Source organism: Myxine glutinosa, chromosome 2 (assembly GCF_964187855.1).
Source record: "Myxine glutinosa chromosome 2, kmMyxGlut1.1, whole genome shotgun sequence".
NCBI classification, from domain to species: domain Eukaryota; kingdom Metazoa; phylum Chordata; class Myxini; order Myxiniformes; family Myxinidae; genus Myxine; species Myxine glutinosa.
Window position 1 is genome coordinate 117,196,987 of NC_136262.1, and position 27,039 is coordinate 117,224,025.

At 49.4% G+C, this 27,039-nt stretch overlaps 2 protein-coding genes across 5 annotated transcripts in view; both read right to left on the minus strand.

Annotated features, from left to right (window-relative positions):
* The window catches only part of GHITM (growth hormone inducible transmembrane protein), a 213,140-nt gene that overhangs the window by 139,132 nt on the left and 46,969 nt on the right, over positions 1–27,039 (minus strand). The gene's annotated exons all lie outside the window — the stretch shown is intronic.
* The window catches only part of LOC137421345 (uncharacterized), a 303,203-nt gene that overhangs the window by 55,793 nt on the left and 220,371 nt on the right, over positions 1–27,039 (minus strand). For all 4 annotated transcript variants that reach the window (XR_013622345.1, XR_013622346.1, XM_068107313.2 and 1 more), the window contains 2 exons: positions 7,061–7,135; positions 6,753–6,930 (listed from right to left, as the gene is read on the minus strand). Coding sequence is in view for 2 of the 4 variants with exons in the window: in XM_068107313.2 (XP_067963414.2) it covers positions 6,753–6,930; positions 7,061–7,135 (253 nt within the window). In the remaining 2 variants the exon portion in view is untranslated. The remainder of the gene's footprint in view (positions 1–6,752; positions 6,931–7,060; positions 7,136–27,039) is intronic.

Below are 27,039 nucleotides of genomic sequence, written 5' to 3' on the forward strand. Positions count from 1 at the left end.
GGCCCTACAAGAGTTCCTCGGCATGGTGAATTTTTATCACCGATTCGTGCCCCGCGCTGCTCAGCTCATGCGGCCCCTTTACGAGGCCCTCCGGGGCAAGCCGGCCAAGCATGACATCGTTTGGTCCGCGGCCATGGACGCGGCCTTCGCGAGCGCAAAACGGGCCCTCGCCGACGCAACGCTGCTGGCTCACCCGGTGCTCAACGCGCCCATCGCCCTCACTACGGACGCCTCCAACTACGCGGTGGGCGCCGTCCATGAACAATGGGTGGACGGGGTTTGGCAGCCACTCGCTTTTTTCAGCCGGCAGCTCCGGTCGAACGAGTTAAAATACAGCACGTTCGACCGCGAGCTGCTCGGTCTATTCCTGGCCGTTCACCATTTCCGACACCTCCTGGAGGGCCGCCCGTTCACGGCTTTCGTCGACCACAAGCCGTTGGTCTACGCAATGGCCAAAGTCACGGAGCCGTGGTCGGCCCGCCAGCAGCGCCACCTCTCCGCCGTGTCGGAATTCACCACGGACATCCGGCACGTCGCCGGCAAAGACAACGCTGTGGCCGACTGTCTTTCTCGGGCCAGCGCGAACGCGGTCCACCTCGGCGTGGACTTCGCGCTCATGGCGGCCGACCAGACCACCGACACCTCGGTGCAGGCCCTCCGGGCGGCGGACACGGGCCTCCGCCTGGCCGACATCCCTTCGCGGGCACCGCCCTGCTCTGCGACGTCTCCCAGGGCCAGCCTCGCCCCATCGTGCCCGTTTCCTGGCAGCGCCGCATCTTCGCCTCCATCCACGGCCTTTCTCACCCGGGCCGGAAAGCTTCTCAGAAGCTGGTGTCGGCGAGTTTCGTCTGGCACGGCCTTCGACGGAACGTCCGCGACTGGGCCAACGCCTGCACGGCCTGCCAGCGGGCCAAGGTCCACCGCCACACCCAGGCCCCGCTGGCACCTTTCACCGTGCCTGCACGGCGTTTCGACCACGTCCACGTGGACCTGGTGGGTCCCCTGCCCCCATCGCGGGGGTTCACCCACCTGCTCACCATGGTGGACAGGACCACCAGGTGGCCGGAGGCCGTGCCCCTCACCTCCACCACCACCGCCGACGTGGCGCAGGCGTTCATCGCCACCTGGGTCGCACGCTTCGGCGCACCGGCGGACATCTCGTCCGACCGCGGCCCACAGTTCACGTCCGAACTTTGGGGCGTGGTCGCCCGCTCGTTGGGGGTCACGCTGCACCGCACCACGGCCTACCACCCCCAAGCCAACGGGTTGTGCGAGCGGTTTCACCGCTCCATGAAGGCCGCACTCATGGCCGGCCTTCAGGATGACGGTTGGACCGACGGCTGCCATGGGTCCTTTTGGGCCTCCGCACGGCCCCCAAGGAGGACCTCCGGGCGTCCGCCGCCGAGCTCGTCTACGGCCAGCCGCTCCGCGTCCCGGGCGAGTTCGTGCCCGACGCTACCAGTCCCTGGTCCGCCGCACACCAGCGCTCGGACCTCCAGGAGGCCGCCCGCCGATTTGCCCCCGTGCCAACGTCCCGCCACGGTGGCCCCCAGTCCTACGTCCCCCCCGGCGCTTCGCACAGCGGAGTACGTCTTTGTGCGTCATGACGCGCACCGGGGGCCACTCCGGCCGCCGTACGACGGGCCCTTCCGGGTCCTGCGACGGGGCGACAAGTCCTTTGTCGTCGACGTTGGCGGCCGGTCGGACCGGATCTCTGTGGACCGCCTCAAACCGGCGCACATGGACGTCGACCGACCACCACGGTTGGCCCTTCCTCCGCGGCGAGGCCGCCCCCCGTCCACAGTTCCCCCCGCTCGACCACCCACCACCACGTCGGACACCTCCCCACGACCCTCCAGGGGTCGCTTCGGCTGGGTCATCCGGACCCCCCTTAAATTGTCCCTGCCGGTGCAGGTCGATTCTGGAGGGGCGTGTGTAGCGGTTACCGCTGGATGCACACAATCGCCTTGCACCGGCCAGAACACGGCCAGACGCGCCTCTCCCGGGCATGCCTGGACTCACTGTTCCCGGGCACGCCCGAACCTCCCGGGCACGCCCGGTCTCGTCTTTCCCGGGCATGCCCGCTCTCGCCTTTCCAGGGCTCGCCCAGAGCGTCCGGGCATGCCCGCTATCGCCTTTCCAGGGCTCGCCCAGAGCGTCCGGGCATGCCCGCTATCGCCTTTCCAGTGCTCGTCCAGAGCGCCCGGGCACGCCCAGCCTCGACTTGCCAGGCCGCAGCCAAACACGCCCGGGCAGGTCCAGACTCGCCTTTCCAAGGCTCGCCCTTGACACCCGGGCATGCCCGGTATAGCTTTTGCCGGGCAAACTTCCCGACATAAATGTGTATATATATTGCTGCCCGATAAAAGGGCTTTTAAGTCAGAATACCTGAGCTGTTTTGTTTCAATAAAGCAACTCGGACGAATTCCGTCTTTGGTCGCGTCAATTCTTTCGACTCGCGTTGGAGCGCTGCTCCTTCATACTAATATATCCAGTGTAAATGCTTGGAAGGAGCGATTCATGTCTCATAATGCTTGCTCGGACAACTTCTTTCATACTCTGTGATCTGTATGATTTGAACGACAGCCTACATTTATCTATATTTGATCTACATGCAAATATATGGATATTAAAGTTCTTGTTTAATGAAGATCATTAATCTGATTTAATAATGGTTTCATGATATTTGCATGTAATAACATATATTGCACACCTTTATAGAATCTAATGTTCATTCAAGCACATGGCTCTGTAGCAAAACGAAGGAAAATAAACATATCATTCATTTCTGCTGTCATTTTTTTTTTTTTTTGTATACAAGATCGAGGCTCGTGAAAGAGCCAACATTAATCACACAAAAAGTCAAACCGACACACAAAACACAAAAAATAAGGGGAGCGGCAGACAAGATGGGGAGAGAGGGGGAAGGACACAAACACAACATTTGAGAGCAGGGACAACGGGAGAAATGTGGGAGGGCGAGGGCTTTGGGGGAGGTGGGAGAGGTATAAAACATATGAACACTGCAAGGACTTCCAGGAAAGAAGTTGGAATTTCCAAAAAGTGTATCTGGGGTGAAATTAGCAGGGGTAGAAAAGATCAAGGTTTTGGATGGGGGAAGATAAGAGATGGTGGTGAACAGCTGTTTTAAAGACCTGGAGGGAGGAGTGGGATTGAAGAGAGTGAGGGAGTTTGTTCCAGAGGCGGGAGAAAAGGGGAATGAAAGAGTGAAGGTGAGCAGAGAGCCTAGATTTTGGCAGTTTAATCATAAGAGGGTTGCTGGCAGATCTTGTGCGACCTGGAGGAATATTTGGGGAACAGAGCACAGAGAGAGATGGGGGAGCAAAGCCGGAGAGGAGTCGGTAGAAGACAGAAAGACCACCAACCTGCCTGCGGTGAGTGAGTGAAAGGCCCTCGGAGTTAACTTCATCGCAGGAGATTCCAATGATTCTGAAAGCTTTGGTTTCAACAGCGTGAAGCCGAGCTAGGTGTGAGGCAGGAGCACCAGCCCAATGGGGGAACAGTATTCCATTGAGCTGCGGATGAAAGCCTTGTATGTGGTGAGGAGCTCAGGTGTGCCAAGGAAGGACTTCGCACGACGGAGGATGCCCAGTCGGCGACTGGCTTTGGAGGCCAGCTTGGAAATGTGGTTTTCCCAAGAAAGATCATGGCAGATAGTGAGACCCAAAAGCTTGAGTGACAGAACTTCTTGGAGAGGATTATTCAGAAAGTGGATGGGAGGGTTGTCCAGTCGGTCTTTTCGGAGAGACATCGTAAGAGTGTGAGATTTGTCAGGATTGAAAGACATGTTCCACTTGTTTGCCCAGTCTGTGATTTTGTCCAGGTCTGCAGAGAGTGAGGAGGCTGCAGACTGCCGATCTGAGGGATGAAGAATGGAGCGGCAGATAGTGGAGTCATCAGCAAAGAGATAGAGAGGATTTTCCAGAGAGTCGGGGAGATCATCGATGAAGACCAGAAATAGCACAGGGCCCAGAACACTACCTTGAAAAACTCCAGCCAGAACAGGAAAGGGAGATGAGGGAAATCCATTCAGGGCCACACGTTGCCTTCGACCAGAGAGGAAGTCCGCAAGCCATGAGTGGAGGTTTCCCTGGATACCATAGGAGGAGAGTTTGGTGAGCAGAGCTGGGTGCCAAACCGTATCAAAGGCACGTGATATGTCAAGTGAGACAGCTCTGATTTCCTGTTTGGCATTGAGGACCTCCATCCATTGTTGAGACAGCAGAAGCAACATGTCCAGAGTAGAGTGACCTGGTCTGAATTCAAATTGATGATCAGAGATCAAGCCATTGGAGAAGTGGAAGGATTTTATATCCGAAGCAATGATGGATTCCATGACTTTGCTGATAATTGGAAGCAGGCTGATTGGTCTGTAGTTGCAAGAATCTGTTTTTGCACCTTTTTTGTGTAAAGCAGTAATGTTTGCTGATTTCCAAGATGCTGGCAGATGACCTTGAGCAAAAGAGAGGGTGAAAAGAACAGAGAGAGGGCGAGATAGAGCGGCAGAGCAGGATTTTAGGACCCGTGGGCTGATGCCGACTGGTCCAGTTGCAGAATCAGAGTCGAGGTTTGACAGAAACTCCTCCACCTTGTCAGGAGAGAAGGACAAAGAAGGTCATGATGCATTACATACAAGTACATTGTTGGGATAGGATTTAAAATTATGCAAGACATTGAAATGTCTATGAACACTGAAATGTTTCAATACATGGACATCTGTGCATCTAATACCGACTTAATGTAGTGCAAATAATTGAAAATAATTTATTCATATCTTTTCGTAAATTGTCATGAGATGCAATGGTCAGCATGGGTACTGTAAGTTTAATTTCCACCTGTAAAACGTGTGAAAAATCATTGCAGGCAAGCGTTTAAAAGTACATTTGCCAATGATACATAATTTTTCTTTTTTTCTCGTGAAGTAAATCTTCCAGTGAAGCAGCCCGAATTCCGCTTGCTTGCTAAAATGGCCGCCGTTCTGCTCCATTGTGTACTTCACCGAATTGAACGCGGTTGCGCACGAGTGGCCTATCTTGCTCCGCTCTACGATCTTTGGTGTATACACTCTTGTGTCCGGCAAAAACCAAAATGTCTATTGTTGTGGTTTTTAGAACCCTCCACTTTGTAAATATTTGTAATATTCCCTTATAAATAATCCCCTGTAAATACTCCCATTTTTGGTGTAAAGGTCAAAGGTCGCACCCTAGTTCGGCCACGAGCAACACGTAGCACACCATAGGCTTCTCCTTTAGTTATTTCATTAGTATGTGTTTCAGGTAAGGATCTGTTCCCAATAGTTGAATCTGCGTTGTATTAATTAAATAAGAGTAGGCCCCCTTGTCAATTCATATTGCGGCGCAGCCTTCCTCCAAATTGTGTTCCTTGACTTGCCAGTAGCGTTCGCTGCCTGGCTCAGCCGCCATTGAACACGAGGTCAGGCTTGGAGAAGAAGGGGCGGGGCGGGAAGAACGAGGTGTGGCCACGTCAACTCACCACCAGGGCGTGGCCGGTGGGCCCCCGCCAGCCAGCCAGGGCTGAGGCGAGCTTGTTAATAGGCATGGCTCGATGAAGCAGTTACCGACCACTGTCACAAGTGCATGCAAAACTCACAGTTACCGACCTGGTTTCGCCCATGTTGGGGCTTCATCAGGGCAACGCAGTGAGGCTTTCCATACACTTGTAACTCTGTGACCCTTTCGGTTTTTATATCAGTCACTTGTGACAAGTTTTATATCAGTTTTATATCAGTTTATATCAGTTTATATCAGTATATATAAAACAAGTTTTATATCAGTCACATATTGTGACAGTATCTGTATTTATAATCCGTAATGACGCACTGCTAGATGGTTCCTCTGGAACTTTGCAGGCAAGGCGGACGTGCATGGCGATGACGTCATGTTGTCCGCTCATTAGGTTGGAGAACCAGATTACAGATACCATTATTAGTAACTCCCAACCGCAACCAGGTCGACTCCATGTTGTGGGTGGAAACCAGAGGTAATGTACCGTGTGGCAGGCAGTGCTTATCTCTCCCAGTAAGGTGCAGCAAAGGCTGTATGGGACACCTTACTGGCAGTTCTTCACTCACAGTATGGAGTCACATAATTACTGGTATATATATATATGAATATGAATGAATGTGTAACTGTAACTGTAATGGTTACTAAATGCATCCCCCTGACATGTGACCAGATCCTCAGCTCGGATTGTTGTACATTTGTGGGGACATACGGATAGACAAACACTGTTCTCGACGGCATTACCCTATGTCCATGGGCTACGCTGTAAAAAAAAAACTCTTGCCTCGTATTCATCTTTTCATCCCAAATCCAAATTTCTTGAGTACATTGCAATAATAACAAATTTGACTTCACCGTTTCAATACTTATGCAGAGCAATGTGTGTACCAGTGATAAATTGGTGCAAAAGGAATGAGGAAGAAGAACCTCACCGATATTTTAAAAACCATCCCTGGGAATATTACCACAAATTAACTACAACTGGAGGCAATCTGGGGTTCGGTGACGATCCTGAAAATATCTCTTGGAACAAAACTATGAAAAAGTTGAACAGCTTGGCCCATGATGGGTCCTGGGAGGACTCCGTTCCACCTCCTGAAACCCGCAATTGTAGATAACAACCAAGCACACACACACACACACACGAACACACACACACACGAACACACACACACACACACGAACACGAACACACGACGTAATACTGACCACATGTGAGGCTGAGCACGGGCACATCCGTGAATGCTCTCGGGCAGGGGTGGGCTGGGTGCACGGGGCGGGTGGAAGCGGAACGAGTAACCGGGGCAAGCGCCTGCCCCACCCAACTGCTCCAGCAAGTAACCCAGTGATGGGTGCTGAAGGCCCAGCAGGCGCTGAGCGGCAATGGCTAGGGTGCGGGAAAACGACAGTGAGAGATAGTTTGTGATTGGAGTGGAAGGGGCAAGTGGGAAGAAGGGAGAGGTGGAAATGAATGTGTATTGTGAACCATGAAAAATAAATTGGGGGTGGCAGGGTACCTGTGAATGATAGCGGAGGAAGTCCAGCTGCTCTTCTCGTATTCTGAACAGCCTCAAACACAGATTCCCAGGCATCTAAGAAAGAGACAAAACCCCACCGAGGCAAAGAATATGGAATGCTAAGGGGGTCAACTGTACAACCTGGGGGTAATGACACAAATATTATATATATAATGTTGCGGTGATGTGACAGGAGTTAAAGGAGGCAATGTAGTCTTGTTATTTCATTATTAAATGTTCAACATAGCATGTACGCTATTTATGTACAAGGATTACCACTTGTCGAGGTATGTCCAGACAGAATGGTCATCCTTCCACACGAATACTTTAATTAAATTATTCCCTCCGTAATCGGTCTATGTGCTTTATAATTAATAGTTAACCAGGTTTGCCGGCAGGAGCTACACCTCTGCGAGGATGGAAAGAGCGACACCTCACGACCATAAAAAGCTTCAAGCTTCGGGAAACGGCTCAAAGTAACCACAAACAGTTTGAGGCGACCGTAAATGGCTCAAAACGACGAAGTTGCATGACGAGTCAATGAGCATATGGTTGGATTAGTGTCGGGCGGATATAAAGGTGGAGGGACGGGGGAGCAAGCAGCAGCTGTATCTGGTCTGTCTCTCCCCTGTTTGGATCTCACGCTCTGTCTACTGCTGTCTGTATTAATCATTGTTGAGTGCATGTGTAAGGTTGCGGTTAAACCGACGTGGTTTCATGGCCATGGCGGTTTATTCCTTATCGCCATATGGTGCGCATTCTCTGGGCTCTTCTCCTCCTATCTTCAATTCAACTCATTAATTAAACCTGCTTAATTCCCTTTATTTGTGTCGGCTGGATCGTGGTTCGTCATTGGGATATTAAACCCGGCGTAGTTAAAAAGCACGACCGTGGGAAATACGGATAAAAACCCGATAGTGGGTCAATAGAGAAGCTGGGAAATTCCTTGGACATCGCTTGGTCCAGATAACATCCTGTGATGATCGCCCCACAGTGGCCTGAACTAGTTGAGAGTATTCTGTGGACCAGAACCCAAAGAAAACTAGAACGGCACTCTTTGACGTCGTGACATCGACAGATATGCCTCCACCTGCATTATTACATCATTATACATACCTGTACCAAGTTTGATTTAAATCCCTTCAGCCGTTCCTAAGTTATCGTACGAACGAAAACCTATCACGGACGTGCGGACGCACACATGCATATATACAGTGTGTGTATATATACAGTCATGTGAAAAAGTAAGCACACCCCATGTAAAGTTTTGACTTTTTCAACATATTTCAACATACAGCTATTTGATCTTCATTTCAACAATATTGATAGATAAAGGTGATATAATATTAAAAATATCATGAAACACTTACATTTTGTAGTCCATTGTATAATTTAAATAAACATAAATGCAAATGTCACATGTGGAAAAGTAAGTATAAAAATATTGTTACTGTTTTCCGCCGCCCTTCCTACCCTTACCAAGGGGAGATTAAGCCCCTTGTTCTTTCTGGGCCGGCGTAACCGAGACTTGAAACGCCCCTCCCGGGCAAACGCAAGGTAGGGTTTCGGGACAAGTCTCGCAGGTACCTAAATACCTGCGCCGCCGTGGAAGCGGGGAAGCAAGCCTCGCACGAGCCACGTGTAATTTGGGTACACCGAGCGGATTGCGTACCATGTGGACCGTGCAGTTACCGTTAGTATTGGAACCCGATTTGAGCGGTTCTATTCGTACCACGCTTAGTCAATGATGGAAAACACGAGACGGTCGAATAAAGGAAGAACACGATTGAATTATTAATTACACTTATATGTACAAGTCGGTAGAAGACAGAGACACAGAGCAGCCTTAAGCAGTCTTATGTTAAACCCAGACACGGGCCCGATCACACTCACAAAGGGGAAATGCAGGTCGGATAGTGTTCACGCGCTGCCTTGGTCGTCCAGGAACGGCCCCGACCAGCGTGGCTCTCCCCGGTCACAGCACGTCCCGCGATGAAGGCAAGCAGGCGGTGGAATGGATCCTTGTAGCGCGTCTCTCGAACAAAGGGCACAGCAGGCAGGAGGGAAATGTACGCGTCTCTCGCCGGCTTGGCGGTTTTCCACAGCGCGTTTAGTTGCCGGTGCGCTATCACTCGCGTTACCCAATGGAGGCTCTGCCTCAAGCTCAACCGAGCGTCCAATTTGGTAAGAGTGCTTATTGCTGGGGTCATGTGCGTCTTTCCTCAGAACTCGTAACTCTCATCAAGCACCCAACTCTCGCAGAACCTAGTCAAGCGCCTCCCTTCGCAGAACTGCACACCCCAAGCTCATAACTGCACACCCCTTCGCAGAACTGCTGTGGGGGCTTCGCGCAACGGGTTTTATTGCCACGCCCTTAGCCTTCTCTAATGTTCCAACCACGCCCTGTGACGCAGTGCCGCAGCCACTCCCTTTGAGCCCTGATTGGCGGCTCGCGCTTACCGTCAGCTTCTCCGCCGCCCTCATTCGGTCTTGCCTCAATTTGCCAGGCCTGCCTCGTGTTAATTCGCGTCAAAAAGCCAAAGGCAGCATAAGGAGGCGTAAGGCGGCATAAGGCAATAAAGGCGGCATAAGGCAATGAAGGACCTACTCTCATTATTCTACTCAACGCAAAACTAACACAGGAAAAGGACTATTCTCACATACCGTAAATTTCGGACCATTGAGCGTATCGTTATATAAGCCGCATCCCCTAAATTAAATAAAAATCTGGAATTTAAACACACACAAACCGCACTGGTTTATAAGCCGCAAATGTTGCACAAAAAAACCAAGCGCAAAAACGTCCGAAAATTAACCACAAAAAGTGAGAAACTCGACAGCCACAGAAACTTGTCAGACGCGCGCAAAGCACAAATTCAATCACAAATTCAGTGAAAAAGCAACACAAAAATACAAATACAGCTACACCAAAGATACACAATAATACACACAATCAAAAAATACCGGTAGTCACATTTATTCGTCGTCGTCATCATTTCCACTGAAGCCACTGAAAGCTTCGTCTTCAGTGTCGGAGTTGAACAACAGAAGCACAGCTTCTTCTGCTATGGCTGCATCGCTGACCCCGGCCTCTTTTTCACTGTTGGATGAATCTGAGTCTTGCTGGCTGGAGCTGGTGGCTTCTCTGTCATCTGCTACATGCAAGAGTTCAGCTTTGCGAAAGCTGTTGACGATCGTAGATTGTTTTACTTTTACCCACGCTGTCAAAATCCATTGACAGACTTCCGCGAAGCTTGCTCGTCACATACGTCCAGTTTTGGTGAAAGATTTTTCGCCACTGGTCATCCATGTTTCCCATTCGACCCGCAGTGCTACTTTGAAAGCACGATTAACACTGATATCAAGAGGTTGAAGATATTTGGTCGTGCCGCCTGGTTTCCCTTTTCAATAGCCAGTTCAATCGCCTTCAATTTGAAAGCTGCATCATAAGCACTGCGTCGTGTTTTCGGCATGATGGAAGTTAGTTGTCTGCGCAAGGGCGATTAACTGAATGTTTCGTGTGTGTAAAGTCCGTGTGTAAATTTGGAGGAAAAAACCGTAAGCAGTTATCACTAGCACACTTTTACAGTCAGGTTTTGAATTCACGAAGAGTCAAAACCAGTTTTGAAACCTAATGTAAATCTAAACATAGACTGGAGACTGACGACAACAACTTGATTTGGCCTGAACGCGTCATCAGGAAAACCCGCAACATCGGAAAATTCCATAAACAAGCCGCATCGTTATTTTAGCCGCAGAGGTCGAAGTTGAGGGAAAAAGTTGCGGCTAATAGTCCGAATTTTACGGTACTAAGAAATAACTGAACAATCGCGAGGCTACGTGTTGAGGTGTGACTAAACTATGAGGGGAAAATTTAACCTTTATTGTACAAAACTCAAAACCGCAATATATAGATGTGTATATATATATATATATATATATATATATATATATATTATATATATATATATATATATATACAGTGAAACCTTGACTTACGAGTGCACCAACTTACGAGTTTTCCGAGATACGAGCGGTCGCTCGGGCGGTTTATTGCTTTGAGATGCGAGCCGAGATCTGAGTTACGAGCTTACGCCACCCGCCACCAAGTGGGTTCCGGTCACGTGGTTATCTTGCCGTGCAAGCATCTCTGCCGTATATCGCTGCTGCTTTGTTTTCGCATTTTGGTTATTTTGGAGCTTACGCCACCCGCCACCAGGTGGGTTCCGGTCACGTGGTTATCTTGCCGTGCAAGCATCTCTGCCGTATATCGCTGCTGCTTTGTTTTCGCATTTTGGTTATTTTGGAAAATTTCTTAGTTTTAACCATGGGTCCTAAGAAATTGAGTGCCAAGGGCAGTACTGAGAAGAAGAAGAGGATGATGTGCTTGGATATAAAACACGCAATCGTCGAAAAACATGAGCGAGGTGTGCGTGTTGTCGACTTGGTGAGGCAGTACGATCGTAGTACTTCTACGATATGTACGATTTTGAAGCAGAAGGAGTCGATAAAGGCTATAACGCCAGCCAAGGGCGTTACGATTATTTCAAAGCTCCGGACCTCTATCCATGAAGAGATGGAGAAGTTGTTGTTTGTGTGGTTGACGGAGAAGCAGCTCGCAGGAGATACCGTGACCGAGAACATCATGTGTGAGAAGGCCCGAGACATTTACGGGGATTTGGTGCAGCAGGCGGCGGGAACATCAACGGACAAGGCATCGGAAGTCATTCAAAGCCAGTCGGGGATGGTTTGATAATTTTAAGAAGAGGACCGGCATTCACTCCGTCGTCGGGCATGGTGAGGCAGCAAGCTCGGATGTGAAGGCAGCTGAAGATTTTATTATAACTTTTGCCGAACTGATAGAAGCCGAAGGATACATCCCCCAGCAAATCTTCAACTGTGACGAGACAGGGCTCTTCTGGAAAAAGATGCCGAGGAGGACGTATATAACGGCAGAGGAGAAGAGCATGCCAGGCCACAACTTGTTCAGAGTGCCGGCGATAGCTCGCCTTCTCTTTGTGGAAAACACGGTGAGATCCTTAACATCCAACAACTAATGGGACGCAAACGGGGCGCCCAGTTTAGCGGTACACACATTGATGAATCACCCTGCCTGTGATTCACCCATGACAGGTTATAGCTGGGTCGGGATTCAAACCCAGGCTGGACAGTTTAGAGTCAAGTGTGCGTACCTCCAGTCCAGGCCATCCTGCCAACTTGTATGCTGCATACAGGTGAAATATAAAGCGCGAGATATTTTTATATATACTGTACTGTATATTTAAAAAAAAATTGGTGTGGTTTTTTGGGGGCTGGAACGGATTAATAGCATTTCAATGCATTTTAATGGGGAAATTTAATTTGAGAAACGAGCAAATTGAGTTACGAGCTCGGTCACAGAACGAATTGAACTCGTAAGTCGTAATATTTATATTTATATATTTATATTTATATATATTTATATATTTATATGTTTATATTTATATATATTTATATGTTTATATTTATATATATTTATATATATTTATATATATATATATATATATTAGGGTGGTCCTCAAATGCAAACATTAACTTTTCTAAAGTGCTTTTCCATTTTTTTATTACACCTGTAGAGAGAACAAATTGGGTAAAATTTCATTTCATTTTGAAAACTTTTACCACTGTCACATGGCCCCTGCTAATCTGCTAATCAGCACTATACAGAAATTATTTCGGTTTGTTTCAGTTATGATGGCGAGTGCAAGTACTTCAAGAAGAGCAACCAGAAAAAAGAACCATGTGCGGCTGATAGGCTGCCATATTGAAAAACTACCAGAAACTCGGCTCCCATCTTGGCAAGAGATTCTGCAGCGATACTTTAAGCTACATCATGCTGAGAAATTGGACATAAGCAGTGCCGCAACAACTGTTGTTCGTGAGACATTATGCATCTGGGAGAAAGCACGGATCCCCACTGCAGATGAGCGGGAATATCATTGCAAAACTAGAGAGAAAAGTAGAACAATACAGATCCATCCTGAAAGGAAAGAGCCGGCGATCTGTCCCTCAGATAAAGAAAGAAGAGCAGTTTCAAACCGGTCTACGTGACTTATTTGACATTGCTCATGTTGATGTCCTTGATCTGATCAAAATACCAGAGGACCGTGAATTCCTTAAGGCACAACGGGAGCCAGGTCGACGGGGCTTTATGGTTGGTGTTGACAAGGTGCTAGCAGGAAAAGAGGAGCGGACACATCAACGCCACAAGGTGTTGACTGAAAGAGAGCAGCATGAAAAAGAGAAGCAAGCAGCCCGAGAGGAGACTCTTGAGCTAGCATCATCAACAGACAGCAGTGCTGAAGCCAGTGATCATGACGACTCTGCTGTTCTATCTGCTTCAAAGAGGCAGAGCCGAAAGCGTGCAAGTAGCATTGTTACACCGGACCTAACAGCAGCTCTCGACCGCACCAAGGTTAGCGATCGATCAGCTGTTCACATCTTGTCAGCAGCAGCCTCTGCTCTGGGACACGACCCTTCAGAGTTGGCCATCAACCGCACATCGATCAGGAAATCCAGGCGGCTCCAACGGAAGACAATTGCAGGTGACATCCAGGCATCCTATGCTCCAAACACAAGTCTGGTGGTTCATTGGGATGGCAAGCTCCTTCCAGACGATGGGACTAAAAAAGTTGATCGCCTTCCTGTCATTGTCAGTGACCCACAAGGAACTGGAAAGCTTCTGGGTGTGCCAAAGCTGCCAGCAGGAACTGGACTAGCAACAGCTGCTGCTGTTATGCAATGCCTCGAAGAATGGCATTTGCAAGACATGGTGGCAGGTATGAGCTTTGACACGACAGCCAGCAACACTGGTTCAGCACTTGGTGCGTGCACTATTTTGCAGCAAAAGCTTGGACGACCACTATTACATTTTGCATGCCGGCATCACATTCTGGAACTAGTGGTAGAGGCAGCAATGGCAGCATTCAAACCATTTCTTGGTCCATCAAAAGGACCTGAGATAGCAGTCTTCAAGCGTTTCCAGTCAAACTGGAATTCCATTGACCAAAGCAAGTTTAAGCCAATCATGTCCGATGACCTGGACTCTGTAGTTTCAGGTGTATTTTTAAGTTGCAAAGAAGATGTCGTTTCATTCTGCATCAAGAAACTGGAATCGGGCCAATTACGAGATGACTACCGTGAACTTCTTGAGTTGACTATTATTCTGTTTGGTGAGCGTCCTCCGAGAGGATTCAGGTTCATGCAGCCAGGAGCCATGCATCGGGCAAGATGGATGGCCCGTGTGATTTATGGAATCAGGATCTACTTGTTCCGTGATCAGTTTCGATTGACCCCAAAGGAACTCACTGGCATAAAGTGTTTTACAGCATTTGTTGGAGCAGTGTATACCAAAGCCTGGTTCAGCGCTCCATCTGCCATTGGTGCTCCCGCTGGAGACCTAGCTCTCTTAAAAGCACTCATTTTCTATCCTGATTCAGTGATTGCCGAAGCCACCAGAAAAAAGCTTTCCAATCACTTGTGGTACCTCAGCGAAGAACTGGCAGGACTTGCTCTGTTTGACGATGGTGTTGAGCTTGATGTCAAGCGAATGATAGTAGCTGCTCTTAAAGAAGAATGCCAAGAGAATCCTCAACCACGGGTACATGTGGATCTTACGGCAAAAGAAGCCATCACTGCCAAGACTGTTGCAGATTTTGTTATTTCTGCCTCACTGCGAATTTTTACTGCATTCAAAGTCAATACTGACTTCCTAGAAAAGGACCCTGGTGAGTGGGCCGATGACCCATCATTTCAGTCATCACAGCAAGTCTCGCGCGGTATTGCCACTGTCAACGACTTTGCAGAACGTGGTGTAGCATTAATACAGGACTACAATCAAGTCTTGACAAAGGATGAACAGCAGCGCCAGTACCTGTTGCAAGTTGTTGAGTGGCATCGCCATCAGTTCCCCGACGCAAAGAAGATAAGGAGGAAATAATTTACCGCAGAACTTATTAATGAGGAATCAATGGTCTGGAGGACTCTTACTCTGTGTGTTTATGATGATTGTCATACATTCTTACTGATTTGGGATTACATCTGAGTGTTAGTTTATTAAAAACAATTTTGTGTGTCGATACTGAAACATTGTAATTTTCAACCCATGTGTGACAGTAGTAAATAACGTCGTATAGAAACCATCTTTGGCACATTTCATTTTTTCACAATAAGGAACAATTTTAGCAACAAGCACCTGAAAAAAGTCCAATTTTATTTTTTGGTGTACATTTGAGGACCACCCTATATATATATATATATATATATATATATATATATATATATATATATATATCTATATATATAAAGTAGAGTTGGCCTCTGTGTCTGTATCCTGATAGATCTACGATCTCTAAGATCTCGAGAACCCGTGGACGGATTTGCGAGCGGAAAGTACTGTTCGACTCGGGATGGTCCCAGGAATGTCACGGAGACATAAACATTTAAAAAATTTCGGGTTTTAAAATTAGCGTATTATTAGCACTAGCAGAAGAGAGAGGGATTCGAAGGGAGGGAGCGCAGCGCTTCTAGCGCTTCTGACTACAGCACACCTTAAAATTAAAAAAACTTCGGGTCTACAATCTCTAAGATCTCGAGAACCCGTGGACGGATTTGCGAGCGGAAAGTACTGTTCGACTCGGGATGGTCTATATATATAAAGTAGAGTTGGCCTCTGTGTCTGTATCCTGATCTACGATCTCTAAGATCTCGAGAACCCGTGGACGGATTTGCGAGCGGAAAGTACTGTTCGACTCGGGATGGTCCCAGGAATGTCACGGAGACATAAACATTTAAAAAATTTCGGGTTTTAAAATTAGCGTATTATTAGCACTAGCAGAAGAGAGAGGGATTCGAAGGGAGGGAGCGCAGCGCTTCTAGCGCTTCTGACTACAGCACACCTTAAAATTAAAAAAACTTCGGGTCTACAATCTCTAAGATCTCGAGAACCCGTGGACGGATTTGCGAGCGGAAAGTACTGTTCGACTCGGGATGGTCTATATATATAAAGTAGAGTTGGCCTCTGTGTCTGTATCCTGATCTACGATCTCTAAGATCTCGAGAACCCGTGGACGGATTTGCGAGCGGAAAGTACTGTTCGACTCGGGATGGTCCCAGGAATGTCACGGAGACATAAACATTTAAAAAATTTCGGGTTTTAAAATTAGCGTATTATTAGCACTAGCAGAAGAGAGAGGGATTCGAAGGGAGGGAGCGCAGCACTTCTAGCGCTTCTGACTACAGCACACCTTAAAATTAAAAAAACTTCGGGTCTACAATCTCTAAGATCTCGAGAACCCGTGGACGGATTTGCGAGCGGAAAGTACTGTTCGACTCGGGATGGTCTATATATATAAAGTAGAGTTGGCCTCTGTGTCTGTATCCTGATCTACGATCTCTAAGATCTCGAGAACCCGTGGACGGATTTGCGAGCGGAAAGTACTGTTCGACTCGGGATGGTCCCAGGAATGTCACGGAGACATAAACATTTAAAAAAATTCGGGTTTTAAAATTAGCGTATTATTAGCACTAGCAGAAGAGAGAGGGATTCGAAGGGAGGGAGCGCAGCGCTTCTAGCGCTTCTGACTACAGCACACCTTAAAATTAAAAAAACTTCGGGTCTACAATCTCTAAGATCTCGAGAACCCGTGGACGGATTTGCGAGCGGAAAGTACTGTTCGACTCGGGATGGTCTATATATATAAAGTAGAGTTGGCCTCTGTGTCTGTATCCTGATCTACGATCTCTAAGATCTCGAGAACCCGTGGACGGATTTGCGAGCGGAAAGTACTGTTCGACTCGGGATGGTCCCAGGAATGTCACGGAGACATAAACATTTAAAAAATTTCGGGTTTTAAAATTAGCGTATTATTAGCACTAGCAGAAGAGAGAGGGATTCGAAGGGAGGGAGCGCAGCGCTTCTAGCGCTTCTGACTACAGCACACCTTAAAATTAAAAAAACTTCGGGTTTTAAAATTAGTGTGTTACGCGTAATTAGCGCTAGCAGAAGAGGGAGGGAATCTAAGGGAGGGAGCGCAGTGCTCCCTCCAGCGCTTCTGTTAGCGTAATTAGCGTATTTCGGAACGTTAATTTTTCAACTTCATTATTCGGAATCAGTACGTCCCAGAGAACCTTCGTAACGTTAATTTTTCAACTTCATCCGATTGACATGGGACCAACGGCATGTGACAAAGAGTGAAACATACAGGCTACATTTATTTGACGACAATGAGTTCCGACTTCCGACCTCGGTGGGATGACAGGCTGAGTCAACCCCCCTGGTGTGAAGGGGGAGGAGGAGGGGAGGGGGAAGAGAAGGGGAGGGGAACGAGGGGGAAGGGGATGGGAGGGGGGAGGGGGGAGGGGGAAGGGGGGAGGGGGGGAGGGGGAAGGGGGAGGGGAGGGGGGGGAGGGGAAAGGGGGGGGAGGGGGAGGGGAGGGGCCCTTCTTCCCCTGGGCACCCCCGCACCCTTCCCTCCCCCCCTTCCCCTCCCCCCCCTCCCCCCCCTTCCCCCTCCCCCCCCCATTCCCCTCCCCTCCTCTTCCCCCTCCCCTCCTCCTCCCACTCCCGTGCAAAGCCGGGTACCTCTGCTAGTATATATATATATATATATATATATATATATATATATATATATATATATATATATATATATATATATATAAACATATAAATATATATAAATATATATAAATATAAACATATATAAATATAAACATATAAATATATATAAATATAAACATATAAATATATATAAATATAAACATATAAATATATATAAATATAAACATAAATATATATAAATATGTAAATATAAATATAAATATAAACATATTAATATATATAAATATAAACATATAAATATATATACTGTATATATATATATATATATATATATATATATATATATACATATATATATATATATATTGTTGTGGATTTGTAATTGTTGTAAAGATCACCCTTTGTAAATGTCATGATCGTTGTAAATACCTCCATAATTGTAAAGGTCAAAGGTCGTCCCCTTAATTAATTCATCGCATACACCTAGCCAATCTTAAGCCCTTCTAAATCGTTATCTCTTTATTCTATGTGAGTTTAAGGCTCTGTTGGCCATTAATTGACACTCCATTGCACCGAATCAAATAAGAATAGCTCCCCTTCAATAATTACATTTCCCAGCCCAAACTCCCTCTCTGGGTAAAGCAGCTTCACAAGCGTGGGGTGCGTGCCCTCTCATTTCGCTGCAAATAGTGAATACGTGCTCCGTTTGAACAGGAGGGGCGGGGTCGCCGGGAAGAGGCAAGCCCAGGGCGTGCCACGAGGGGCAGGGCTGTTGAGCCCCATGCCTAAATAAGGGAACAAGCCCGTAGCTCGCCACGAGGGGCGCGCCGTTCGGCGCCATGTCCAAATAAGGAGGCAAGCCCGTGGCATTGCCATATAAGGTCACAGAGCACGGGGGGTACCGAAACCGACGAGGGCGTGTCACACCCGCGCTTGAGGATGATATATGCGTGCGAAAATCGCGCAAGAGAGAGATGAGTAAGGGAGCCCCTCGAGCAGTTCTACAGACGGAGTTCTGAAGTGAGAGTTCTGTGAAGGGAGTTGCTTGAAGGTTCATGAGAGTTGAACAAAGTAGGTACAAGGTCGGTGAGAAGGCACAAACGAGAGGCGTGATCTAGCAAGACTGAGAGAGAGAGACGTGAGGGGGTCCCTGTATTGCGGCAATAGGCCGACACCCTCTAGGCCCTATCGCCGGTCGGTGAGACGCGAGGCTGTGTTTGCCGGGTTTTCGCCTCGACCCCAAAGCGTGGATCGGAGTGCGCGCTTGGAGCCGGGCCTCGACGCCTACCATCTGCCTGGACCCTCCTCTGCCGCCCCAAACCATCCCTGCCTTTCCATCCTTTTGTGTACGTGAGTTTGTTCTGTGTGTCTTGTCCCTGGGTATTAATTAAGCTTGTATAAGTTAATATTTGCACTGTGTCACCTGCTTTTTCCATTTTCCCTGTATATAACCTTGACTGCTCCTTTTGCTTAGTGTGTGTAAATAATAAATCCTGTTACTCTTCTGTACGTCTTCTTCTTCTTCTTCTTTACATTCGGTCGCTTTAGAGGTTTCCAAATTGAATACCTGTGGCGCGATTTCGGCCAACGTCCAGGAATCAGGTTATTCGGGGTAACTGTTCGGCCGCGGTGCCATCCGCTCGGCAAACCAACATCTTATCTGCGGTCCGTAACAATATATATATATTGTTGCGAATATGGAATTTGGCCTCCATATCCGCTTGTAAATATTCCCCTATTTCTCCAATACTCCCCAACTTTCCCCAATCCCCCATTCCCTAGTCCCATTGCATGTAAATAACACTCAGTAGAGCCGACCTTCCCCTTATTCCCCCATTAAATGTCGTGCCCAGGTCCACCGCACCACACGTAGACAACTTTCGGACATCTTCCTAGTTATTCTTAGTCTATGTCAGTTAAGGCCTCGTCTCCATTAATTATGACTCTTCGTTGCACCAGAATGTGATTATATGGCATCAGTAGTGAGTTTAGGACCTTTCCCGTACCTCCTCCCATCTTCTTCCCCGTCTACAACAACAGAGGGGCGCTGCGCGGGGGGGGGAGTGTGCGTCCTCCCACCGGCTCGGTTCGCCGCCATCGACAATGCGCTCCAGACGATGCGCTCCAGACCATGCGCTCCACGGGGTTACCACGAAGGGGCTCCTTGTCAGCTCCTCGTCAAGGGCGGAGCCTGGAAAACCCCCCGCACGCACCCAATGAGAAGCAACGTGCCGATTCCACGAGGCGGAGCTAACGAGCCGAGGGCGTGTCACTCCCCGCCGGATATACGCGGCCACGCGCTGGATGTGACGTGAGATGCGCCCCCAGCGGGAGAAAGACGGACCTGCGAGCGCTGAAACAGATGCGCCTGAGTTTGGAGAGGCCTGAGAAAGACCCGCCTGAGAAAGAACGTCACCTCTGAGCGCTGCGACGAGACCTCCCCGCGTCTCTGGACCGAACCGTGTTGACCCTGCTTTGAGCCAAGAGTGCACCTTGAGCCATCGCTATCTGCCTTTCCTAGCCATCAAACCCCGTGTGAGTCAGCCGTTGTCCCGTTTACCTGTCGTCTGTCCGGGAATAATATAAGATTGTGTCTAAGTGCTTGTCTTTCTATGTTGTACCTCTCGTCCCTGTAATCTGACCTTCCGTAACGAATATAATCTCCTCCGGAGGTCTTGAGAACCGTATCCCTGGTGTCGTCATTTTATAACCCAGCCGGGTGTCTTCTTTTCCTTATTGAGCCAGCGTGGCGCGGCTTCGTCAACGTTCGAGTACAATCGGGTAATTTGTGCGGACACGACGGCCATTCCGCTCGGCCCACCTTAACATCAAAGTCGTGTCTGTAACAATTGGTTGTCAGGAGTTGGATTCGAACCTGGGACTAAATTTATTTAGCCCAAATTTTGGAACACCAATTGTACTATTAGAGTAACAATTGGTGTCGAGGAGTGAGATTCGGACCCGGGACTAAATTAGTTAGGCCCAAATTTTGGGAGGGAAAATCGAGCCGGAGCGCGTACGGCGCTCGACCGAATCGATTCGGAGCGCGGTCCCGCGGTTACTGCGCTCGCCGAAATTATAACGGAAAAAAAAAAAAAATTTGGATTTGTTTTACGAAACTCGAATTTTGCAAGTCGCGCTATGGCGGATCAAGACGGCTGGGGTCCGGTAGGGGAGAGTGAAGCAGGGTCGGTCCAGGACCAAATTGAGACACGTGAGGAGAGCGAAACAGCGGGGGTAGCAGACGCGCGAAATGGCGCCTCGCACATAGCTACGGCGGCCGCACCCGCTGCACAAGTGGGAGGGATGGCCCAGATGCAGGTCCTCATGGAGCAATTTATGGCGCAAATGCAGGCGTCCCTCAAACTGCAGAGTAACCAATTGGGGAACCGGATGGATGCTCAGAGTGAGCAAATGAGGGTTGATAGTGGGCGATTAGAGGGCCAAATGGGGGTAATGAGGGACGAAGCGAGGGGTACCGGTGAGGGATTAGAAAAGAAATTTGAGGGGTTAGACAACGGGATAAAAGAGGTGAAACATGGGTTAACGGGGGTAGAAAATAGAATGGCTGCCCAGGAGAATCAGATAGAGGGAGTGAAAAATGGGTTAGAGGGGTTAGAAAACAGTATGGAAGGCAAATTGAGGGACATGAGGGACCAAGCGGAAAGGGAAGTTAAACAAATGGAGCAGCAGATAGAGGGGGTCAGAATGGGGGTAGAAACCAAACTGGATGCTCACAGGGAGGAAATGGAGCAGATGAGGGTGGCATCTGGGCAGGAGATGCAAGTGATGGGAGAGGAGATCAGAAGAGGAGTGAGTGAGGAGGTCGGAGGAGTGCGCGAGGAGGTGAGGCACTGTAAGGAGCGCATGGAGAAAGAGGTGAGAAAGGGGACTGTAAAATTGCAAGGTGGTATAGAGGAGTTGACGCTGGGAGTAGAACAACTGACAGTGGGACAAAAGGAGTTGGGGGACCAGGTAAAGAAGAACACAGCGGTAATAGAGGGTTTAAAATCGACACAGAAGGAGATGAAAAAGGACGTAGGGGTAATTAAAAAAGAGTGTCAGACGGTACATGAGGACCTGACGAGGAAAATGGACAAGGTGGTAGAGGTAATGGAGGTTAAAGAGCGGGAGGTGCGGGAGCACATAGAAAAAAATAAAGTGGAGTTAGAGGAAGAACTTAAAGGGGCGCACGAAGAGATGAAGGAGATGAAGCAAAAATTAGAAGAAGTGGAAGAAGGGGTGAGCGAAATTAAGAAGCGACGGAGAGAGGATAAGAAAGAGATAAAAGAGGAGATAAAATAATTGGTCCAAAGTCTGTGTTTGGATCGTGATGATGTGCTCATTAACCGGATGAGGGATTCGCAGGTGATGGAGGAGAAGCGAAGAGGAAGAGGACCCGGTGTAAGTGGTGACCAATATGGTCGTGCGTATGATGCGCCAGGGGATTTAAGAAGCTTGGGGATTGGTTTGGATCCGGGTGTTCGTGAAAGGCCGTTGGTGAAGTGTGCGACAGGTCTGGTGTGCGAAAAAGGAGGTGTGCAAGAAAGTCCGACTCTGGGGTGTGTGAGGAAAAAGTGCGTGCCAAGGAGTGAGTGTGCTGGCGAGAGTGAGTCGGTGGTAGCGCGTGTGCGAGGGAGCACATGGAAGCGTGCTGTGGTGAGTGTTACAGAGGGTGTGACGGGAGAGTGTGCGCGAGGAAGGTGTGTGACGGACAGGTGCATGGGGAAAGAGTGCGCTGTCAAAGGCAAGGAAGAATGCACACCTGTGGTGAGTGTTACAGAGGGTGTGACGGGAGAGTGTGCGCGAGGAAGGTGTGTGACGGACAGGTGCATGGGGAAAGAGTGCGCTGTCAAAGGCAAGGAAGAATGCACACCTGTGGTGAGTGTTACAGAGGGTGTGACGGGAGAGTGTGCGCGAGAAAGGTGTGTGACGGACAGGTGCATGGGGAAAGAGTGCGCTGGCAAGAGTAAGGGTGAGTGCGCTGTCAAGAATGGAGGTGAGAGTAGTGAGAGTGAAACGGAGCGTGAGTTAGTTGTGACAGGTGAGCGAGGATGTACACCTGGGATGGAAGGATGCACACCTGGAATGGTAGAGCGTGAGTGGGAATGCACGCTGGAGTTGGTGGTGAGGCACATGGTTGGGTGTGCGAATGAGGGCACACCTGTGATTGTCACAGAGGAGGTGACCGAGGAGGGGGTGCGAAGAGGTGTATTGGTGAGGTGTGCGAGCAATGAATGTGTGCCAAAGTGTTCGGTGGTCAGGTGTGTGACCAAGGCTGTGAGTGGAATGGGTGTACCTGGGTGTGTAAGGAAAGGTACGAGGAGCATGGGCACGGCTGGATGTGTGAGCAAGGAACGGGCTGCGGGGTGTAAGCGTCCAGGTGAAGCATCGACGTTAGACGGGGTCGAGTTTAGAACGACTTATAGCCGAATCGGGCCCTCGGTGCGTGCCGGGCTTCGCGTGCCGCGAGAACCAGCGGGGATCCGAGCCACGGCGGGTTCGAAAGGACCGCCGTGCGCGATCCACGCTGGGCCTCGCGTGGGACGGCCGCGTCCGTGCTCCACTAGGCGGAGCGGGCAGCTGGATAGGAAGGGTCGTTATGGCGACCACTTTTTGTTGAGACGTGCCGGCAGGTCGAGATCGGGACATTGGATGGCTCCACGCCGAGGTGATGCGTGGGATCTCGGCCCGGGTAAGCCCCCGTCCCTGCACCGAGTGCCGGACACATTCAGCCGCTGGCACAAAACAACCAGCATCCATTGCTTGGCTTTACGAAGCCGGGCTTTGGACAGGAATTGGCGCACCGAGAGGTATTAGTGAGTCGACTGGGTGATGAGGTTAGTGTTTTGGACCCAAAATTAGAGAAAAACAAAATTTGATGATTGGCAAAGGATTGGCAGTAGTGATTGGCAGATGATGGGCAGTGATTGGCCAAATTTTGGATTTGTTGAAATTTGATGTGCAAAATTGGTAGTGAGCGATGGGCCCGGTGGGTAAGGTTGGCATCCCTGCCACCCTTCCCATGTGGGGGGCAAAGGAGCAATAGCTTATGGGGTGTATGGCAGTGAAAACTAGCCCGGGTGGGTTAGGATATTGTGTGTAGGGATCTAGAAGATGACATTAGGTAACGTTAAGTTTAGTTGGTGACTGATACCTGTAGTGGGGACGCAGGTAGATTAGTATGGATGATAATGACGTGGGAGCGCAATAGTTTAAAGGGACGACTGGGAAGCGCAAGTTTCAGAAGGGAGTAGTTAGCTGAGATGATGCTGTGTGTGTGAGAATTGAACAGGTGTGATTGCACAGGTGTGCAACTGGACAGGTGTGTGGAGCAGTGTATGAGTAGTGAGTGTGTGGATCAGCGCGAATGCGCTTGGGGAGAGAAGGGTGCAGGTGGCACCAGGTGTGAGAGCACAGGTGTGCAGGTACAGGTGTGTGGAGAGAGTTGGAGTGAGTGGTACGGAGTGGTGTGCATGGTGCGAAGGTGTGGATGGGGGAAGAGTGGACCCCTTTCACGAGTACCCGGGGCGGGTAGTGTAAGTGTTAGGTAGAGGGTATAGGTAAATTGTGGTTGGATATTGGCATTTGTGGTGCGGTTGCAGAATGGTGTTGTGAATGGGTGCATTAGTGTTGTGGAAATGGCTGTGCGTGTAGCCTGTTAGTGCGTGTAGTTGGTTGGGCACTCCACCACTGTGAGGATGTCGGCCAGGTGAGGCCGCAGGTGGGCTCTGGGAGCCGGTAGAGTTGTGGATGGGGCCCGAGGATCCGGAGGACGGACCCGGGTAGCCCAGTGCCAGAGAGGGCACCGAGTGGGGAGAGTGCCAGAGGGCCTTCCCCAGGTAGTTAGGTTAGGGTAAGGAGCAGGTAAGCTCGGAGGCAACTGCAGTGGTGGAGGTGTGCAGGTGGGTAGACCCACTGGGAGAGGTACACGCCACAGCCCAGAAATTGTGCGAGGGCACCGGGAGATGAATCGGGGGAGTGAGACCCCAAATTGAAGAGCACCACAGTTTGGCCAATGGGAATTGGTTTTTAGAACCCATAGTGTAAGAGGGCCAATGGTTTGGCCGGAGAAAGACCCCGGGTAGTGTAAAGTTGTTAAAGTCATTTAGGAAATAGTTAGGATTAATGAACCTGTCGCACCATACGCAGCCACTTACCTGTGGTGATGATGATGACTCCACACCTGTGTTTTCTTTGTTTTGTTGCAGGAGATGAATCGCTGTGTGGATTTGTGAGACGCATCACGACGTGGATGAGACATTGGGGTGATTCCATCTCTCCCTCCCTAGGAGGGACTGATGATGAATTGGTAATGGCAAATTATGCTGTTGAGTTGGAGATGGCAAATTTTGATGAGAGTTGAAAATGGCAAATTTGATTGGTTAGGAGGGAGAGAAGACGAATTTGGTATATGGGAGGAACGGGGAAGACAGTAGGGATGTTTGTTGATTTGTAAAGTAGATGTTTATGAGTAGTGTTGTGTTGTGTGGATACAGTAAGGGGTAAGGGAGGGGCCATGTAGGTTACCTGGTGGGGGGGGGGGGGGGGCGTACGATAGGAACGTACCTGTCTCACCTGGTTCCCATGTGCCCCCAGTGTGCATTACCTTATATTGCGTGCACTTTTGCGCCCTTACCAACTTACTCACTTGTCTGCTTCTTTTGTCTCCCACCTCCGAGGATCTGGCTTTGGGGTAGAGAGAGAGGAGAGAGAGGTGCTGGCTGCGCAGTTGTGGGCCTGCACTTTCGCTGTTTGCTGCCGGGATCGATACACCATATGGACCGCAATGTTTGTGGCCACCCACAATGGACCGCAGTTCGTTTGCGGCCAAGCACCACCCGGGGATGGACCTATGGGTCAACGTGGCACCTATGCCATACAGGTGAACCACTTTTAGTTAACACCAAGTGCACCACAAGAAGAGCAAGAGACACCTGCAGGGTTAGGGGTTGTCGAATTTATTTTTATTCCAATGAACAATGGTGACTGCACCGATTGGTGGTGGGGTGGTGCTTTTGATGCTCGGGAAGGGTGCTCTGCACGTTATTAAAGGCCGTCGGCCACAGAGCACTCGTGGGTTGGTGTATCGATGTTGGCAAGCGCGCTCTCTCTATGCATAACATCTGCATGTGTTCCTCCAAAAACAGGTCCTGGATCGTAGTGTAAATAGCAGCGTAGTCGTGTAAATAATGCTCCCTACCGGCTGTATGTGTAGTTTGAGAATTCTTTCCGGATTCGGTTATCCTGTGGGTGTGTTTCTGTGAGGAGAAGGGTGCAACGTCGCAGGGGGACATATTTACTCATTTGTGAATATCTGTAAAACTGTCGCACTCAGGGTAGAGTTAATAGTAGAGGGAACTACATTGCGTGCCACACTAAAGTAGGTAAAAATTTATCGGGTCGGGACGCCCCGAGGGTAGAGAAGGGTGCAATGTTGCGAATATGGAATTTGGCCTCCATATCCGCTTGTAAATATTCCCCTATTTCTCCAATACTCCCCAACTTTCCCCAATCCCCCATTCCCTAGTCCCATTGCATGTAAATAACACTCAGTAGAGCCGACCTTCCCCTTATTCCCCCATTAAATGTCGTGCCCAGGTCCACCGCACCACACGTAGACAACTTTCGGACATCTTCCTAGTTATTCTTAGTCTATGTCAGTTAAGGCCTCGTCTCCATTAATTATGACTCTTCGTTGCACCAGAATGTGATTATATGGCATCAGTAGTGAGTTTAGGACCTTTCCCGTACCTCCTCCCATCTTCTTCCCCGTCTACAACAACAGAGGGGCGCTGCGCGGGGGGGGGGAGTGTGCGTCCTCCCACCGGCTCGGTTCGCCGCCATCGACAATGCGCTCCAGACGATGCGCTCCAGACCATGCGCTCCACGGGGTTACCACGAAGGGGCTCCTTGTCAGCTCCTCGTCAAGGGCGGAGCCTGGAAAACCCCCCGCACGCACCCAATGAGAAGCAACGTGCCGATTCCACGAGGCGGAGCTAACGAGCCGAGGGCGTGTCACTCCCCGCCGGATATACGCGGCCACGCGCCGGATGTGACGTGAGATGCGCCCCCAGCGGGAGAAAGACGGACCTGCGAGCGCTGAATCAGATGCGCCTGAGTTTGGAGAGGCCTGAGAAAGACCCGCCTGAGAAAGAACGTCACCTCTGAGCGCTGCGACGAGACCTCCCCGCGTCTCTGGACCGAACCGTGTTGACCCTGCTTTGAGCCAAGAGTGCACCTTGAGCCATCGCTATCTGCTTTCCTAGCCATCAAACCCCGTGTGAGTCAGCCGTTGTCCCGTTTACCTGTCGTCTGTCCGGGAATAATATAAGATTGTGTCTAAGTGCTTGTCTTTCTATGTTGTACCTCTCGTCCC